Consider the following 20,208-nt stretch of genomic DNA (forward strand, 5'->3'; position numbering starts at 1 on the left):
GTGATATCAAATGCTTCATTTCACCTGAGCATTACGAATCATGCGTATGGCTTTGTTCTTGGTTCTCATCAACAGTATCTCCGCCATGATACGCACTGAATGAATGACAGGCTTTCTGTTGTAACATCGCGCATCGGTAAATAAGGGTGACATGTAGTGGAGAAGACTAATGATAAGAATCACATTAATCAGATCTTGTTTTAAATGCGTGCTGAAATAAATACCGGAAAAGATTGATTCGCGGCTTTTGAGAATCGGTCCGTGTACATTGCGTTCATTCGTTTTTTGATTTAAAATTGAAAAAAGAAACACGAGAAAACCGCACCATTTTCGTTTTTCGTTTTTTCAAAAAAAAAGAAAAAACAAGAAATTGCCTTGATTTGCCGTTCTTACATTCAGGGTAGAAAATGGATAAACAGCTTGAATGTTCGATTTCCACGTGTGGGAGGGAATGAAAAGCCCCTTTCCACTGATTGGTCAAGCAAGGATCAAATGGTGCCGTCATCATGTCGTCTTCAGTTTTGTGCAACAGAATAAAAGTGTTTATTGCAACTCTCGTTCATCTCCTCTCATCAAACAACCAGACTAACAAATGGCTTGACACAAACCATACTGGGGTAGCGCCTAGGGCTTACTCCTGTGTAGGCATAGATTCTATACGGCAAATATTAGGTGCTTATTGCAGAAATATGTATGTATCTCAGATCTACAGCCACGTTACCCTTTTAGTCTATTTCTTTGGCGCACCGCACATTTTATTTAGCAGTCAGTTTTCAAAATCTGTGTGGCAAAGCTGCGTGACATTTACATTATAGTGAAGTGCAGACCAGTATCGATTTTAGTGTGAATCGATTTTAGTGTATCTTATCGTTTTGATTATTATTTTGATTTATTTATTTATTTTTCATAGAGAAGTTTATACGATACTGTCAAATAAATGCATTAACACAGCAATTTCATTATGGAATTAGGTTAATGTTTTAAACAAAAACATTTTGAATAGCCTACAGAAATATGGAATGAGTGACAAAATGAAACAATTGGATACTTGAATTATGAAGGTTACATCGCCAGTAGGTGGCGGCAAGTCATTGTGTTGATGAATGAGTCATAGAGTCATCAATTCAACCGATTCGTTCAAAAGCAAATGGGTCATTGAACCACTCGCTCAAACGATTCATTCAAAGACTCGGATTCATTCAAGAATGAAACGCCTGTGTTTTGTGACTGTTTTGTGTCTAAAATGAAATCAATTTATACTCATTATTAATGAAACTGTACTGTCTAAATTAAAAGTTATGACTGCTGGATATACTAAAATCAATACTGCTCTGCGCTTCACTATAATGTAAATGCATTCGCCGTGTTGTCCAATGCGTCACGCAGCATTGCTACACAGATTTTGATAACTGGACAGCTAAATAAAATGTGCGGTGCGCCAAAGAAATAGACTAAAAGGGTAATGTGGCTGCAGATCCAAGGTACATACATATTTCTGCAATAAGCACCTAATTGCCATAGAGAATCTATGACTACACAGAAGTAAACCCCGTTCATTTGTTAGTCTGGTTGTTTGATGAGAGAGAGATGCAGGAGTTGCAATAAACGCTTTAACAGCGGAGGACTCTTATCTGTTACACAGTAGGCTACTGAAGACGACATCATGACGGCACCATTTCATTTTTGGCATGACCAATCAGTGAAAAGGGGCGTTTAATTCCCTCCCACATGTGGAAATCGAACATTCAAGCTGTTTATCCATTTTCTAACCCTGAATGTAAAAACGGAAAAACAAGCCGATTTCTTGTTTTTTCATTTTTTTGAAAAAACGAAAAATGAAAATGGTGCCGTTTTCTCATGTTTTGGTTTTCAATATTTAATCAAAAAACGAATGAACGCAACGTACACGGACCAGAATCGATATCAAATCAACGTCATTTAAAAAAAAAAAACGATTAATCGAAAAATCGATTTTTTTGCCCAGCCCTAATCACTTCGTCTCCTGCTTCTGATCTTCTCTGGCTTTGCTCAGTCAACTTCTTGGTTGATAAAAGACTGTTTATACAGTTTTGGTACCAGACAAGACTTGATGTTAATGGGTTTTGGTTATCAACTACCCTGCTGACTATTTGTTCAGATACCAGTCAAAATTGATATTTTCTGACAGGATCTGGCATCCGGGACTGGATCTTATTTATTTGGCGTGGAGACTCGATCTAACATATATTTTGTTGTGAAAAATAAAATAAAGTACCCCGATCATAGGAAGCGTCCCTTGTGTTGTGATACTTAAGCAAAATTATTCAACAGCTCTAGAGTTTTTTCCTGTTAGAACAAGCCAAAATCTAAAACAGTTTTTTAACCATCACCATTATTAATGAATGAATGAAGAATAAACACCAACCTGTTTGTTGTTCAGTATCTTCAGTGTGTTTGATTCTGCAGGGTTCTGGATCTCTCATCTTCTCTCTGTCCTCTTTAATAAACTCAGTCTCTGCAGATTTCAGCTCTTCCTGATGATTTGATGCTCATCTTCACTCATAAACTGATGGGAATATTCCAGCATTTATTGGTGAATTGCTGAATGTGTGATTGTTGTGGGAGGAGCTTCAATGTTGATGTAATTCTTGTGGGAGGAGCTTCACTGATGATGTGTTGTTGTGGGAGGAGCTTCCCTGAATATTAATTTATGTGTGGAAAAGCAGATTTGCCAAAATCAACAATAAATCAAAGAGGCATTAGGTGTTGTCTCTTTGTAACTCATTATATTGCTATATTATATTACAGTAGTGAACCGTGACTCTTGAACTGTGGCCCTCTCCTTTATCCTCGTCGGTGGAAAAAGCAAACTACCAGCCTAGCTTACAGTGTCTTCTCCTAAAAGTCATCTGTGTCAGTTCTCACCTCAACAAACAAGAGGCTATTCCAGCCTTAATGCGGTCACATACCGGACGAGAAGCACAGTGCTGCTCCGCACCACGTCTTAAAATTCACACACATTGTTTTCTACGAGTATACGCATGATCCCAGCTGGGTGCTGTTCAAATGCCAAAAGCTTATGCAAAATGTTAATTATTTTACCAAAATCAGAGGGATCATGCAAAGTGCATGTTATTATTTTATGTAGTACTGACCTGAATAAGGTATTTCACATAAAATATGTTTACATATAGTCCACAAGAGAAATTAATAGTTGAATTTATAAAAATGACTCAGTTCAAAAGTTTACACCCCCTTGTTTCTTAATACTGTGTTGTTCCCTGAATGGTCCACAGCTTTGTTTTTTGTTTAGTGATAGTTGTTCACGAGTCCCTTGTTTGTCCTGAACAGTTAAACTGCCTGCTGTTCTTCAGAAAAATCCTCCAGCTCCCACTAATTCTTTGGTTTTCCAGCATTTTTGTCTATTTGAACCCTTTCTAACAATGACTGTATGATTTTGAGATCCATCTTTTCACAATAGGGGTGTGCGATATTGCAAATTTTGGTATCGATCCGATACCGAGTAAATACAGGGCCAGTATCGCCGATACCAATTCCAATACCGATACTGATAACTGTCATTTAAAAAAAACATACATTTAAATGACCAACAACAATTAAAAAAATTAACAATACTAAATGTTGATGTGACTAATATTATATTCACTTTAAAGCTACGTGGATATTATTTGCCTTTCTAAAAGGACTTTACAGGCAGAGGAGCCCAGAACATGAAAGCAATGCACAGTTTCATTTTAAGTATTTCCTAGAAAAGAGTTATAAAAATAATTAACGTAGCTTAATGAAGAACGTAATATTAAAAGACAAAACTCAGTATACAACTTATTAATTTTGCAAACTAGATATAGGCCTACAAGTTAGCATGTGCCCAGAATATGAAAGCAACTCTCAAAGTTTTCACATTATGCATTTTCCTCCCATAGAAAACCATTGTAAAGAAAAGTTTAACTTAAGCGGCTTATTGAATGAAGACAGTGATATGAAAAAGAACTAGGCCTATTAAACAATAACTCGTTTAGTATTGAAAGGATTTTCGTATGTTATGTACGTACTGTATTTTCTCTTTGTTTTATAGGCTACATACTGTAATATTTGTTTGTTATTATTGCAATAAAAAACTGTGATATGAAAAGGCCCAATTCGGTATAGTTTATAAAAATATATAGGCCTACTATGTATGTACAAGTAAGCAGATTAACCCAGAACATGAATGCAACACGCTGAATTTCATTTTCTCTCATTGCAATATAAAAACATTTAATATGGTGCAATGGAGGAAGACAGAGCTAAAGACCAAATAAATAAATAGACTAAATTCGGTATATAGTTTGTTAATAAAATGTAATACGTGGCAAGCAGCTGAGCCCAGAATATATGTGCAAACATGCTAAATTACATGTTAAGCATTTTACTCCCATAGAAAACCATTATAATGAAATCATTTAAAGTGGCTAAATGCATAAATAAATAGTATTAAAAGGCCAAACTCAGTACACACCTTACAGTGATACTGCATAAAAAGGACAAATTCGGTATACAATTATATACAATATGCACTATGTGAAGGATTTCCTTCCTCTCCTTTTCATTTCCTCTGTAGCTCGGAGTTCTGTTCCATCTCTCGCTGTATCCGCTTGCGCTTGAGCCGCTGGGTCACATGAGGCATGACAACAAAACAGCGTAGCAGCGTATGCAGCTATTACAGAAGGATCAAATGCTCACTGATGCTCCAGAAGGAAAAACCATGCATTAAGAGCCGGGGGTGAAAACTTATTTGGAGTTCTGGAAAACATATAACTATCTTCTGTACCCTCTGAAGGCCAGAACTAAATGAAAAAAAATATGATATATAGGCAAAATAAGAAAAATGTACACATCTTCATTCTGTTCAAAAGTTTTCACAGAATTAATTTAAAATAATTTAAAAACACAGGTTTGTAGTAGGTTCCTAGTGACAGGAATGACTTACTACAGGTGAGACTTTAAAAAAAAAAATATATATAAGTACACAACCACAATGCTTTAATACTTTACTTCAATTACCACTGGAAATAAATAAATACAAATTGTAACATTAATTCACCAAAATGTAGCTCACTTCAGTAAGTGTCTAACTGAGAGCTACATGTTTAAGTCCTGAACAACTCTGTATTCAACTCATCTTTTATGAACGGAGGAACATTAGACACAATATGATCGTTTTTAAGGGCATTTCTGGAGTAAAAGTCTCTTTCTTCACTAACTAAACACGTTAAGTAAATCACTCCAGCGCTATTCATACGAGAAGCTGACATTTACCTCACATTCCTGCTGCCCTCAAACTTAATTACGCAAAATAATCCATGCACGACACCAAAAAGCAAATAATAGATAAGAAAGAGAAGAAAAAGAGGACTCACTCTCACCGTACACCTCTCAGTCTCTCGCGCATGCGCACACCGAGTGATCCTCACGAGCGCTGCAGAGTGAAGCAGAGCGTCTCGAGCGCCTCCAGGCGGCTGGACTCAGTATAGTCACAAACCCCGCCCCCTCCATCTAATCTAATGAGACCAGAGACAAACTAAATAATTACATTACACTCCCAATATTTGTTTCCAAAGATGGGTTTTGACTTTGTATGTATTTATCCCGCTGATGTAAGTTAAAGTGTTTGTTTGTTAAATAAGCTTGGTTTTAGTTAGTTATTTGTTTTATTGCATAACAAGAACAGTAACACAACATACACATATCACAGTGTTTTCAATCAGTTACATTCATAATAGCATGAAAGGAACAAACAGAAAAAAGACAGAAGGAAAAAAATAATCTACAGGGAATAATTTACAAGATATTTCTATTAGAAAAGGATTCAAACATTCTATACATCCTTTTTGCTTTTTTAATTCTTAGATCTTTTAAGGCTTCAATGTGCTGCTTATAATTTCAATGTGCTATTTTAAATTATGTAATGTTAGGTTTATTATTAGACCATGTTTGTTTGTGCATATGGTATTTCCCAAACATAATTATCAAATTAATCACCAATTGCATTAGGCTAACCGAGACTTGCATTAGCACTTGTATGTTGTTACTCTTTTCTTGGTTTTGATTGCTTCCATTGTCCTCATTTGTCAGATAAAAGCTTTGGATAAAAGCGTCTGTTGTATTTAAATAACTAAATGTAAATGTAAATATCTAACTGTAATAACTCTCTCTGCAGCTCCGTCACATGAACTCTTTCTCCTCACGTGTTTGTCTGAATTTCTACATTTTCTGATTTTTATTTTTTTTTTTGTAACAAAACTGCAGAAACACAATACAATTATAACATATATGCTAAATATTTAATTCCTTTGGGTTCACAGACTCGAACCGAAGCTCAATAATAATGTCCCCCCATCAATCAATATGTCATTTTATCTGGCAGTATTTATTTTTGATATGTTTCTGGTCATAAATCACACAAATCATAACTTGAAGGCCTGTAGTGTCTTCCGCCGCTCGTTCGAATGATCACACACAATCTTGGAGTTTGATGCCAGAAAATAGACTTTATTATCTATTTAACAAGAATAAAGCCGAGGCCTCTTCTGCAGAAGAGTCTCTCGGCTCTTTTTTAAGGCGGGTTCCTATACATTTGGAATTTCACTTACGTATCCCAGGTGAAAAAGACGTAGTATTAAATGTATTAAAAATATACTTGAAATTCAAGTGTTTATAATACATTTGTATTTCCAACATGCTTATTTCAAGTGCATTAAAAATATACTGAATTACATTTTAATATATTTCTAAAAAGTATACTAGAAGTACTTTTGTATTAAATATATGCTTAGTTATACTTCTAAAAAATATGCTAAACAGAAGCATACTTTTAATGTGTTTATAAAAAGTATACTAGAAATACGTTGGTAATAAATATATGCTTAATTACACTTTTAAGCTCACAGCAGAGAGCTTCGTAAATCAAATATGATGTGCGTGCAAATGTCCCTTGAATGTGAATATAAGTCTAAATTTAAACGGTTTTATGTTATATAGAGCGATCGTGTCTCTTTAGGGCGCTTGGAGGAAACCACGCAATTATGGATTACTTTGGCAATGTTTCTTTGCGATGAACTTTTTGAAACGTGAACATCTTTGATTAATCTTTTCATCGGAGGGACGTCTCTCAGATTTCATTAAAATATCTCCGCTTTTCTTTCGAAGATGAACGAAAGTCTTAGATGATTTGGAGCATCTTAAGGGTGAGTGATGGCAGAATTCAAATTGTTTTGGGGGAATTATGAAATTAATTAGAAAATACATAAGGGATAATCAACGGCTAGCTGTGCATTAAACGATTTGAATGCACGACTTGGAGGCGAAGAACCGCCGGACGCGCAGCGAAGTGCATTCAAATCATTTAATGCACAGCTAGCCGTTGATTATCCGTTTATGCCATGGTCATTTGCCAGCATTCACATATTAAAGATGTTAATAATATTTGTGCTGCAATATTTGACCGGAACGATAAAAATGACGGTTATTTTCGTCTGTATTACTATTCAACTGTAACTGTATGTTACTATGGTTACCAATGTTTATAGGAAGCGCATTAATATAGAACGTGATTAAACTGACCTGGAACTACCTGCAGTTCAACGAATTTAATCAACACCTGCCAGCCAATCAGAATCCAGTATTCAGACAGACCATGGCATAAAGCGGTATGTTCTTATGTTTACCAGCTTCTGCGTCTGGCTTCAGAACCTCACTGTGACTTCAGGTAAGATTTGTATTTAATTAACGTTATTTGTCTGTACCAGTCATGTGTTTGACACATGCATTGGCAGAAAAAAATTTAATAAAATTAGTTAACATTAACATTCTTTTATTTGCAACATGAAGTATATTTATTTCTGATTTCCTGAACAATTTAGCTTTATTGTAATGAGGTTAATGATCTTTGAAAAACCATGATTATGAACATACAATTACTTTGTCTTGAGCTGATCAGCAAACTGTGGTAGTGTTGGTTGGTTGATTGGTGTCTATATTTGTTCAAGCTTGACAACCATATGACTTTATTTTCTATATATTTCTCATTACAGATAAGAACAAAGATTAAATTGTAAGAAGGGTTGCTTATAAAAGCATACAGTACATCTGAAACTGCTGAGACTGGTAAGGTTTTTGACCTATATTTCCGACCAGGTACATCATTCTGTCATTCTTAAATAGAAAACAAATCATCAATCATCATTTGCCTTTTTGTGTGTGTGTGTGTGAGAAATATTAACATTTGTTGTTTTATTAGATCAGCTGCTATAGAAGACAAAATGAAATCTGAGTGCAGAGACAAGCAAAGGAATAGTAAGTATATTTTAATGTCGTATCACCTCTGTTATAGAGATTTTTGAATCAGGCCTAATAGAGGGGGATTCGGTCAATCTTGGAAGAAAAACGTTAGCAATGTGTCCATTCCAGGTGGCTAATTTGTGCTTCTTTTCAGTCATTCATGTAAAAATCTGTTATCTAATTTTGTTTCTGTTTTTTTTTTTTTTCTAAAGCTGCAAGGCACTACTGACTAGGCTGTGCCCAGGTCTCCGGAACCTGCGACGACGCTCAGCTCCATCGGCCCTTAGTCTGCGGCTTCGGATCCACCAGCTCTGTCTCCATCGGTCGGCAGCCACACCATCTACATCTTGGCTCCTCCCTCCCTCGACTCCGCCGTGTGTTGTCAGCACTGGGATGCTCTGGGTCTGTGCCATGTGCCAAACACCATCTAAGCCGCCAGGGCATCATCGTCATCCTCCCATCACCATCCCTACACCATCTCTTTGTCCACCTCCAAAACCCCTCCATCCCCCCCTATTCTGTTGCTTGAACTTTATCATCTTCAGTCTTTGCACACACATCTATTCACTTTACATGTTTTTTTTTCTTCAGAAAATTGCATTGTAATTTTTATTCATTCATTGATGTAAAATTCTTTACTTTTCAGTAATACAGGTATAACTGAAATGTTCTACAAATGGATAAGATGGCTCTTCCATAGCATTTCAGTCTTTTTTCATTTATGTTTTTGTATAATTTTTTAAATGTACTTGAGTATGTTTGTAGTAATACAAAAATACTATAAACATACTTGTATTTCAAGTGCATTTTTAATACATTTAATAGTATGTTTTTTTGTTTTTCACCAAAGTATATATACTGCTGTACTTTTTTTAATGTACTGCAATTTTAATGTAAATTATGGACACAAAACATAACTTTACTATGGTTTGACTTTGTTACCTGATATCGCCATGTTTGCAGGACCACATCCAGTCTGCCCCTTCCTCTGTGTTCACACTCCAGCTTCTGTTCTCCATTGACATGCCACAACTCAAATTAATTTAAAATAAGACTTTAACAGACACATAACCGTAACTGACCGAGTAATCTCGCAGTCAAACACATCACAAACTGACGTATTTTCAAATGTACTAGTAAGAAGGCGTGCACTTTTGTCATTGGCCAGTTTCGTGGATGACAGTCAGATTAACCAATCATGATGAGAGCAACCAGGTGAAACAACCAATTGCGTGGTAACGAAAGTAAAGAGTTTTTTTTTTTTTTTTTTAATTATTATTAAAGAAACATGTGCATTGTTTTATTTTTTTTAGGCTGTTTTATTTAATAAATTGGTCAAATAGTGTTCTGATGACAGTGTATGAATAAAAGTTCAATAATGCATGGTAACCTGCAGGCACACACACAAAATTGTAAATGCACACAAAATATCACTGCTCTTTTGAGATTAAAACTGAATCCATTATAATTATTGTTACTAATGATAATAATTATATTTGTACATTTACATTTGGATTTTTGAAGAGGTGTTTTGATCAAAATATCATAAAATGCTAATAAATAAAATATTAATGATCATAATAATTCAAGGCAGATATTTATTTTTAATGACATGACATTGATTCAACAGATATTTTAATTATCCTTTTTGTTTTGTAATGATTTGTTTTTGTTAAAATCATTTTTCAATGATTTGGCATTAAACTTTATATCAACATTGTGTCAACGTTAAAACAGCTACTGACATTATTTCAATCATATTTCAACTTTGAAGGTCGGTCATGTGCCAACTAGACTGAAAAGAAAAGTCTGTACTGTTGGTCCAAAAAGAAAACTCAACACAAAACACAATATGCTAACTGACTGAAACGGCACTTTATTCTGAACTCCTGTATCATGCTGCAAATACAATTTCTGGATTTACATTGGATTTTCCCATCAGAAACATGAATTTCCATTCTATCTTTCTTCGCTTGGGCTATTTCATTATCTGTTACTAACCAACTGACCATAAAACACTGGAGTACTTCTGTGGAATCAGGCAGCTGTTGCTAGGGGTTTGAGTTCTGCATCTCAAAGCCACTATAATCCCATTATTTTGATAGATGATTAGCCTTCTGTAACCCGTTCTTCATATTGCACAATGACCATTTTCTGGATATTTTGAACCATTTAGATTTTGAAATAACTATATGGAGATAAGCATGTGCTTTGCAGGCCATTGCTGATGGCACACTGGGTTTAATTTGATTTGTATATTCCAGGGCTCTTCAACTCCTGACTCGATCATGAACTCTTCCAACAATCCTAAATGTACTGTTGAGTTTAGTTCTGTCTCTAACCAAACACATCAAACAAGCTAAACACAGTGTTCAAAATGATTTGTGAATTAGAGACAGGTGTATTTGTTGAAATTAAGGTATGCTATACACCGGCCCTCCAGGTCTGGAGTTGCCTTTTCACCTTATGTAGCCCCGCCCCTTTTTAGTGCTGCGTTTGCCATCTTCTGTGATCAGAGACAGATTTATAAATGAACCGCTTGTTTTAAAATCTTCCTGGTCTACTGACATTTGTCAAGACATTTGCTTTAAACAATACAATGTTTATGATAACTTTCGTTAACTCTACAATACATAAAACCACTTTACCAGCTAAATAACTTAGACAGCGATGCCATAGAAATATACAGAGCTACCGCACAAGTTCAAAGACAATATTCTGAAGATGGTGACGCGCTTGTTTCTCTGGAGAATAAAGTCAGTACTGTACTCACATAGATCCCAAACACACTGCCCAATCTGTATCTATTTGTGTACAGCCTAGGGCCCATGTAGTCAACCTATATAGGGCTGATTATATTTGCTCATGTCTTATCCAGAATGCTTATGTCTTACCCAAGAGGGCCCCATATTAGTGATGGGAAGTTCGGATTTTTTTACTGATTTCATCAAAATGAACAAATCTTTATTCAAGTCATTTCAATCATTTAAGTGGCGTTAAATATTATATTTTTACCAGCCAAATTCCCCGAACACATCCACCTACACAATCTTGATCATATTCCAAATTAGGAAATCATTATAATGCAGCCAAATATACTTTATGGGGAACATAAATAATTACTTTACCTTCAAAGTCTTTCATTCATTCATTGTCTTTCATTCAGACATAATGAACAGATCATTCATGAATGACCCATCACTACCCCATATGTATTTCCCCATTCACAACCCATACAGAGATTACCCATGTGGGTACTACCTTGAGCCCATGTAGCCAACCTATATGGGACTGATTGTGTTGCCCATGTTTTACCCATATGGTTTGACCAAGAGGGCCCCATTTGCATTTCCCCATCAGAACCCATATAGAAGTTGCCTATGTGGGTGCTACCTTGGGCCAGTGTAGGCAGCCTATATGGGAATGATTGTGTTTGCCCATGTTTTACCCATATGGTTTGGCAAAGAGGGCCCCATATGTGTTTCCCCATTCAGAACCCATATAGAGGTTGCCTTTGTGGGTACTACTTTGGGCCAGTGTAGGCAGCCTATATGGGAATGATTGTGTTTGCCCATGTTTTACCCATATGGTTTGGCAAAGAGGGCCCCATATGTGTTTCCCCATTCAGAACCCATATAGAGTTTGCCTTTGTGGGTACTATCTTGGGCCAGTGTAGGCAGCCTATATGGGAATGATTGTGTTTGCCCATGTTTTACTCATATGGTTTGACCAAGAGGGCCCCGTTTGCATTTCCCCATCAGAACCCATATAGAAGTTGCCTATGTGGGTGCTACCTTGGGCCAGTGTAGGCAGCCTATATGGGATTGATTGTGTTTGCCCATGTTTTACCCATATGGTTTGGTAAAGAGGGCCCCATATGTGTTTCCCCATTCAAAACCCATACAGAGTTTGCCTTTGTGGGTACTATCTTGGGCCAGTGTAGGCAGCCTATATGGGAATGATTGTGTTTGCCCATGTTTTACTCATATGGTTTGACCAAGAGGGCCCCATATGTGTTTCCCCATTCTGAACCCATATAGACGTTGCCTATGTGGGTTTTACCTTGGGCCAGTGTAGGCAGCCTATATGGGAATGATTGTGTTTGCCCATGTTTTACTCATATGGTTTGACCAAGAGGGCCCCATTTGCATTTCCCCATCAGAACCCATATAGAAGTTGCCTATGTGGGTGCTACCTTGGGCCAGTGTAGGCAGCCTATATGGGAATGATTGTGTTTGCCCATGTTTTACCCATATGGTTTGGTAAAGAGGGCCCCATATGTGTTTCCCCATTCAAAACCCATACAGAGTTTGCCTTTGTGGGTACTATCTTGGGCCAGTGTAGGCAGCCTATATGGGAATGATTGTGTTTGCCCATGTTTTACCCATATGGTTTGGCAAAGAGGGCTCCCATATGTGTTTCCCCATTCAGAACCCATATAGAGTTTGCCTTTGTGGGTACTACTTTGGGCCAGTGTAGGCAGCCTATATGGGAATGATTGTGTTTGCCCATGTTTTACTCATATGGTTTGACCAAGAGGGCCCCATTTGCATTTCCCCATCAGAACCCATATAGAAGTTGCCTATGTGGGTGCTACCTTGGGCCAGTGTAGGCAGCCTATATGGGATTGATTGTGTTTGCCCATGTTTTACCCATATGGTTTGGTAAAGAGGGCCCCATATGTGTTTCCCCATTCAAAACCCATACAGAGTTTGCCTTTGTGGGTACTATCTTGGGCCAGTGTAGGCAGCCTATATGGGAATGATTGTGTTTGCCCATGTTTTACTCATATGGTTTGACCAAGAGGGCCCCATTTGCATTTCCCCATCAGAACCCATATAGAAGTTGCCTATGTGGGTGCTACCTTGGGCCAGTGTAGGCAGCCTATATGGGATTGATTGTGTTTGCCCATGTTTTACCCATATGGTTTGGTAAAGAGGGCCCCATATGTGTTTCCCCATTCAAAACCCATACAGAGTTTGCCTTTGTGGGTACTATCTTGGGCCAGTGTAGGCAGCCTATATGGGAATGATTGTGTTTGCCCATGTTTTACTCATATGGTTTGACCAAGAGGGCCCCATATGTGTTTCCCCATTCTGAACCCATATAGACGTTGCCTATGTGGGTTTTACCTTGGGCCAGTGTAGGCAGCCTATATGGGAATGATTGTGTTTGCCCATGTTTTACTCATATGGTTTGACCAAGAGGGCCCCGTTTGCATTTCCCCATCAGAACCCATATAGAAGTTGCCTATGTGGGTGCTACCTTGGGCCAGTGTAGGCAGCCTATATGGGAATGATTGTGTTTGCCCATGTTTTACCCATATGGTTTGGTAAAGAGGGCCCCATATGTGTTTCCCCATTCAAAACCCATACAGAGTTTGCCTTTGTGGGTACTATCTTGGGCCAGTGTAGGCAGCCTATATGGGAATGATTGTGTTTGCCCATGTTTTACCCATATGGTTTGGCAAAGAGGGCCCCATATGTGTTTCCCCATTCAGAACCCATATAGAGTTTGCCTTTGTGGGTACTACTTTGGGCCAGTGTAGGCAGCCTATATGGGAATGATTGTGTTTGCCCATGTTTTACTCATATGGTTTGACCAAGAGGGCCCCATTTGCATTTCCCCATCAGAACCCATATAGAAGTTGCCTATGTGGGTGCTACCTTGGGCCAGTGTAGGCAGCCTATATGGGATTGATTGTGTTTGCCCATGTTTTACCCATATGGTTTGGTAAAGAGGGCCCCATATGTGTTTCCCCATTCAAAACCCATACAGAGTTTGCCTTTGTGGGTACTATCTTGGGCCAGTGTAGGCAGCCTATATGGGAATGATTGTGTTTGCCCATGTTTTACTCATATGGTTTGACCAAGAGGGCCCCATATGTGTTTCCCATTCTGAACCCATATAGACGTTGCCTATGTGGGTTTTACCTTGGGCCAGTGTAGGCAGCCTATATGGGAATGATTGTGTTTGCCCATGTTTTACTCATATGGTTTGACCAAGAGGGCCCCATTTGCATTTCCCCATCAGAACCCATATAGAAGTTGCCTATGTGGGTGCTACCTTGGGCCAGTGTAGGCAGCCTATATGGGAATGATTGTGTTTGCCCATGTTTTACCCATATGGTTTGGTAAAGAGGGCCCCATATGTGTTTCCCCATTCAAAACCCATACAGAGTTTGCCTTTGTGGGTACTATCTTGGGCCAGTGTAGGCAGCCTATATGGGAATGATTGTATTTGCCCATGTCTAACCCATTGGTTAATCCCATATGAGCCCCATTTGTGTTGCCCATTTTAAGCCCATGCACTCATTTCCCATTTGTGACCCAACTAGGACCCACATAGGGAGCCCATCTGTTTTTGACCATGTGGGACCTACTTAGCTGACCCAAGTGGGCCCCAGATAAGATGCCCATTTTGGGACCATGCCCACTTGGTACCCATGTAGACCCAGCATAAACCATGTGGGGCCCACATATACATGTTGGCTGGGCACGCATTTCTCCCAACTCAAATTTTCTTCTACCATAAAAGTGTCCAAAATCTTGAAAATTTCCTCACCTGTGGCTCTCCCCTCGAGTTCTTTTGCAAATAAAAAATCTTCCATAATTTTACTGTCCCATAAATATCGAACGTACACTAATAACTGTGCAGCGCTACTAACGTCAGTGCATTCATCAAGCTGAAGCGCGAACTGCTCACACGATCGTAATCTTTCGGTCAGTTGAGATTTCACATCAAAAGAGATGTCTTTGATCCGCCTGCTTACTGTATCGTTGGACAGTGGTATGGATTTAATCTTATTCGCGGCCTCCTCCCCGACCATCACTCAGCACATATCCACTGCTGCTGGAAGTATTAATTCCTCCCCGATCGTGTGAGGCTTTTTACATTTTAGCTATTCGCAGGGCTGCAAGATACGATGCTTGCTGTGCTTTCTCAGGTATTGTCGTGATGTTAGTCAGTCGTACCTTTTGCTTGACGTATTCTTCTTTCTTTCTCTGAAAAAAATCCTTACTTTTATTTGCATGCTCCGGATGAATTGTTGTGAGATGTCGGTTGACATTTACATGGTTTCAGTGCTTCAACAGATAAAATCTTCAAGCACAGTGTGCACTGTGGTCTGCCGTCACTATATTCCATAAAGCCATATTTTATGTACGAGTCGTCAAATACAAAACTTGTCCATTTTAAATAGTTTTAGCGTTTATCAGCGTGTTGATGTCGTTGTGTTCACTTGTACGTTACGTCAACGGTTTGGTGAAGTTTCAGCGTAGTGCGCTGCGTATAATTGATATTATTTTATAATTATTTTTTAAATATTTCAATTTTTTTTTAAAAATACATAGTTCAGATGGGACAATTCTGACTTACATACAGGTAAAATAATTATTACAAATAATTTCATATTCCAGAATTTCTTTGCGGCCCCCCTAGCGCCATCTAGTGGCCCCCCAGGGGGTCGCGGCCCCCAGTTTGAGAACCACTGAGCTAGAGACATTCGGCCTAGCAGCTATAGACATTCACCTTCGTGAAAAGTGACTGCATTGAAGAAGTTTGTGTTACGAGTGCTGAATACGTTTGGGACTGGACTCATCCTGTTTCTTCAAGGGACTTCGCTGCACTGGACTCGTCGTGTGCCAGGGACTGTTCAAGACTAGAAGCAGTGAGGATGTGCCGTGAGTGATTTCAATATTGCCTCATTATCGTCGGAAGGATGTAAGTTGATTCGTTTTCGTGACTCCTTGACTGTGAGCAAGTACTTTGAATTCATCATCATCTGATTAATGTGCACCAACGAACTGGGCCCCAACGATAACGATCGATCATACATTTGAACTGTTTGACTGACTTACATATATTTGAACTGATCGTAAGACATGTAATTAATGTGCATACAGTACTGAAAGACGGTGTATGGTGTGAATTGCAAGTTTTCTCAAGTGTATAAATGATCTTGAAAGAGATATTGTTTTTCATCATTGTATTACGTGGTTCTGGAGTGTTTTGCCAGAATAGGGTTCTGAATTGACATTATATATCTCAATTGAGTTATAGTATTCAAAAATAGGAACAAGGTTAAGAAGGAGTGTAATAAGTGTGAAAGAACAAGAACCGTTCTGAGAAAAAAAGAGGTTTATATCTTTTATTTAAAAGAAAAGAAGTAACTTGCATATCATCAGGGATAATTGTTTACCTGCTTTCTTTCAAAAGAAGGTTATTAATTTCTTCATTTACTGTTTTCTTTAAGAAAAAAAAGGGAGTTATTACATTAATGTAAAACAAAAATAAATCTTTGTTATTCTTTTTCTCTTTAACATTTGTACTTTGGTATTTTATTGAGTCTGGCAAGTTAATTAATTTACAGAGTTACTGAATTTCTGTGAATTGCAAATAAGAATTGTTTAAATTGATCTTTAGTAAAGGGATTGGGTAAATTGGTACAGGAGAATTATTAATTTTTTTTTGTAAACACTAAAAGAAAAATACCGGCCTAATTCACCATCTAACTGCCGGGGATCCAGGATTTGTGTTAGAGAAATAATTAGGGTTAAGAAAAGGGTTACACTAAAATTATAAAATTACTTTTTTCTGATTCAAATACAATCAGCAGACAATAAAAGTTGGTGATAAAATATAAAAAGATAATGTATTAATAAAAAAGGTAACATTTAATCAATAATTACATTTAGAGTGAAAGAGTGAAAACTAATGAGCTGGATCTCTCTCCTACTGATTTACAAGTATGGATGGGTATCGGTAAGGTTTTTATGGTGTTACTATTCTTACAATACTGCTTATTAAACTTATTGAACATAAAATGAAACAATTGAACATAACACGAAACCCATAAGAAAGCACAATGATATCATTTACATCATGAAGCAAAATGATACACAAGAATCAAACTTTTGGACATTGTTCTCTGGGGAGGAACTGAATCTGAGTTGAATCTGCTGGTTGTGAAGATGAACTTTATTCACTGTGAAAATGTCTCTTGTAATGAAAGATTTATCCAGATGATATTTTATTTTATTGCTTGATGCATTATTGTGTCACATTTGATGAGGAAGCAGCATCAGACCTGAAAGTGCTGGATCTGAACTTGATCTACTTACTGTGATATCTTTGTGTATGTGTGTGTAGATTAGATAATTGGTTGAAACGCTTCCGCATGCAGTGCAGTGATACGGTTTCTCTCAGTGTGGATCATCTCATGTGTTTTCAGATGTGCTGACCGACTGAATCTCTTGTCACAGTTTGAACACTTGTAAGGTTTCTCTCCAGAGTGAATCATCTCATGCTGTTTTAAACTCTTTGCTGAAGTAAAAGTCTTTTCACACTCAAAGCACATGTACTCTCTCACAGCAGTATGTCTTTTCTGATGTTCTTTCAAACTTTGTTGATGTGAAAACCTCTTTCCACACAAAAGACATGAATGTGGCTTCTCATTTATATGAACTCTCAGGTGTTTCTTCAGGTATGAAGCTCTCAAAAATGTTTTGCCGCACTCATCACAAGTGTACAGTTTCTCTCTAGTGTGGATGTTCATGTGATCCTTAAGGCGTGATGATTGTGTGAAACTCTTCCCGCACTGATCACAAGTGAACGGTTTCACTCCCGTATGAACTGTCATATGTGTCATAAGGTTTATTTTTAGTCTGAAACTCTTCCCGCACTGATCACATGTGTATGGTTTCTCTCCAGTGTGGATCATCTCGTGTGTTTTCAGATGTGATGACACACTGAATCTCTTGTCACACTGATCACACTTGTAAGGTTTCTCTCCAGTGTGAATCCTCTCGTGCCGTTTTAAATGGCTCGCTGAAGTAAAAGTCTTTTCACACTCAAAGCACATGTACTCTCTCACAGCAGTATGTCTTTTCTGATGTAATTTCAAACTTTGTAGACGTGAAAAACTCTTTCCACACAAATGACATGAATGTGGCTTCTCATTTAAATGAACTCTCAGGTGTGTCTTCAGGTATGAAGCTCTCAAAAATGTTTTCCCGCATTGATCACATGTGTACAGTTTCTCTCTAGTGTGGATGTTCATGTGATGCTTAAGGGTTGATGACCGTCTGAAATTCTTCCCGCACTGATCACAAGTGAACGGTTTCTCTCCAGTATGAACTCTCATGTGTGTCGTAAGGTCTCTTTTAAGTGAGAAACTCTTCCCGCACTGATCACAAGTGAACGGTTTCTCTCTAGTGTGGATGTTCATGTGATCCTTAAGGGTTGATGAGTGTCTGAAACTCTTCCCGCACTGATCACAAGTGAACGGTTTCTCTCCAGTATGAACTCTCATGTGACGCTCTCGATGATGTTTGTATGTGAAACTCTTTCCACACTGAGTGCAGGTGAAAGATTTCTTGGCCCTTTTTTTCTTTAAATCTTTCTGCTTGGGTTTTTCTCCACTTTTGACATGATTTTTCTCCTCAATATCTTCAATCAACTCTGAAACAAAATTAAAAACAGTACATTTGTCAGTAACTCGTTAAAAAAAAAAAAAAAACTGAAATGTGAAAGGGCATAAAACTTAAACCTGATATAACAGCAGAAAGTAGACAATTGTGAAGTTTTATAAATTATACATCCCTGAAACTGATCTTCAAATTATTAGTTTTAAAATATTATAGGCACAAACCCAGGGTTGCTGCAGGATTTTTAAGATCAAATTTAAGACTTTAAGACCTTTTTTTAGACCTGCACAAATAAAATTAATACCATATGAGCAGGGTAGGGCAATGTCTATGGTAAACTGTAAAAAGCATGATTTACAGTTCAGATACAAGTTTTCACAAAAACAAAAAGTTTTATAAATGATACACTTCACATTTCAGCCTTTAAATCATTTAAGAAAATGGATGAGTCAAAAGTGTTTATTATTATATCAATTTAAACAATTATCAATAAATTATTATATGAAATAACATACAAACACATTTTACTGTTTAGATTTTTATAATGAATGATCTCCTTACCGATCCACGAGTTCACATTTACAGCTCTGCATGTTTGCAGGGTAAAAACATGGGTCGATTTTTTGCATTGGTCTGAACAAACACAACCCAATGTTCCTGCAATACTGGAGGCTGCAGTTCTAGGACTGCATAGGACCCTATTCTTTGGGACAGCACCATCTATTCCAACAGAGGAGACCTTATTCAAACATCAAACAAACAGATGAAAACAAACAGCACATCAGACGTGAAGCGCTGCAGCAAATTAACTGAAGTCTCGCACAGACACAAGTCTTCTTTCCATGAATTTTTTTTTAAACCAGAATATACTGAATATATTGAAATAAATTAGGTTAAATATTTCAAGAGGGTTACCAATGGGTATATTTAGGGTTAGGAGTTGGTTAGGACAATAATTAAGTATATACAATTAAATAACTACATAATTCCTTAAAAATAATAATATACAGAATTGAATAGCAAGTGCTGTAAAATAGTATGAGCCACTAATATTTAGTCATTTAGCAGATGCTTTTATCCAAAGCGACTCATAAATGAGGACAATGGACACAATCAAAGTCAATAAAAGAGCATTGATATGCAAGTGCTATAACAAGTCTCATTTAGCCTAATGCAGTACATGGGGCAAGAGATTTTTTAACTATATAATAAATAACAAGGAAACATAGAATAGAAAAGAATAGAGCAAGCTAGTGTTAGAGGCCTTTTTGCTTTTGATAATTGTATAATAAATAAAAGAAAACAGATAGAATACAAAAAGATTAGAAAAGCTAGTGTGCAAGTCTAAAAGGGACAAGTTTTTTTTTTGTTTTTTTTAAAGAATAGAATTAGAATACAGAGGTGTGACATTCTTCATTCTCTCTTACATTCTTTTTGGCTCATTAAAATTAATCTTGCTACC

The 20,208-nt window shown here is 37.3% G+C and overlaps 1 protein-coding gene across 7 annotated transcripts in view; it reads right to left on the bottom strand.

Annotated features, from left to right (window-relative positions):
- Positions 1–20,208, bottom strand: part of LOC131536492 (gastrula zinc finger protein XlCGF57.1-like) — a 173,747-nt gene that overhangs the window by 4,052 nt on the left and 149,487 nt on the right. For 5 of the 7 annotated variants that reach the window (XM_058769458.1, XM_058769457.1, XM_058769455.1 and 2 more), the window contains one exon: positions 16,454–18,780. In XM_058769458.1, the coding sequence (XP_058625441.1) occupies positions 17,471–18,780 (1,310 nt within the window). In that variant the 3' untranslated portion in view covers positions 16,454–17,470. Of the gene's footprint in view, positions 1–2,404; positions 2,676–5,399; positions 6,442–9,253; positions 9,262–16,453; positions 18,781–20,208 lie in introns of those variants that run through there. The other 2 variants (XM_058769459.1, XM_058769453.1) reach the window with 2 other exon arrangements.

The sequence above is a fragment of the Onychostoma macrolepis genome, chromosome 03, assembly GCF_012432095.1.
Source record: "Onychostoma macrolepis isolate SWU-2019 chromosome 03, ASM1243209v1, whole genome shotgun sequence".
Lineage (NCBI taxonomy): Eukaryota > Metazoa > Chordata > Actinopteri > Cypriniformes > Cyprinidae > Onychostoma > Onychostoma macrolepis.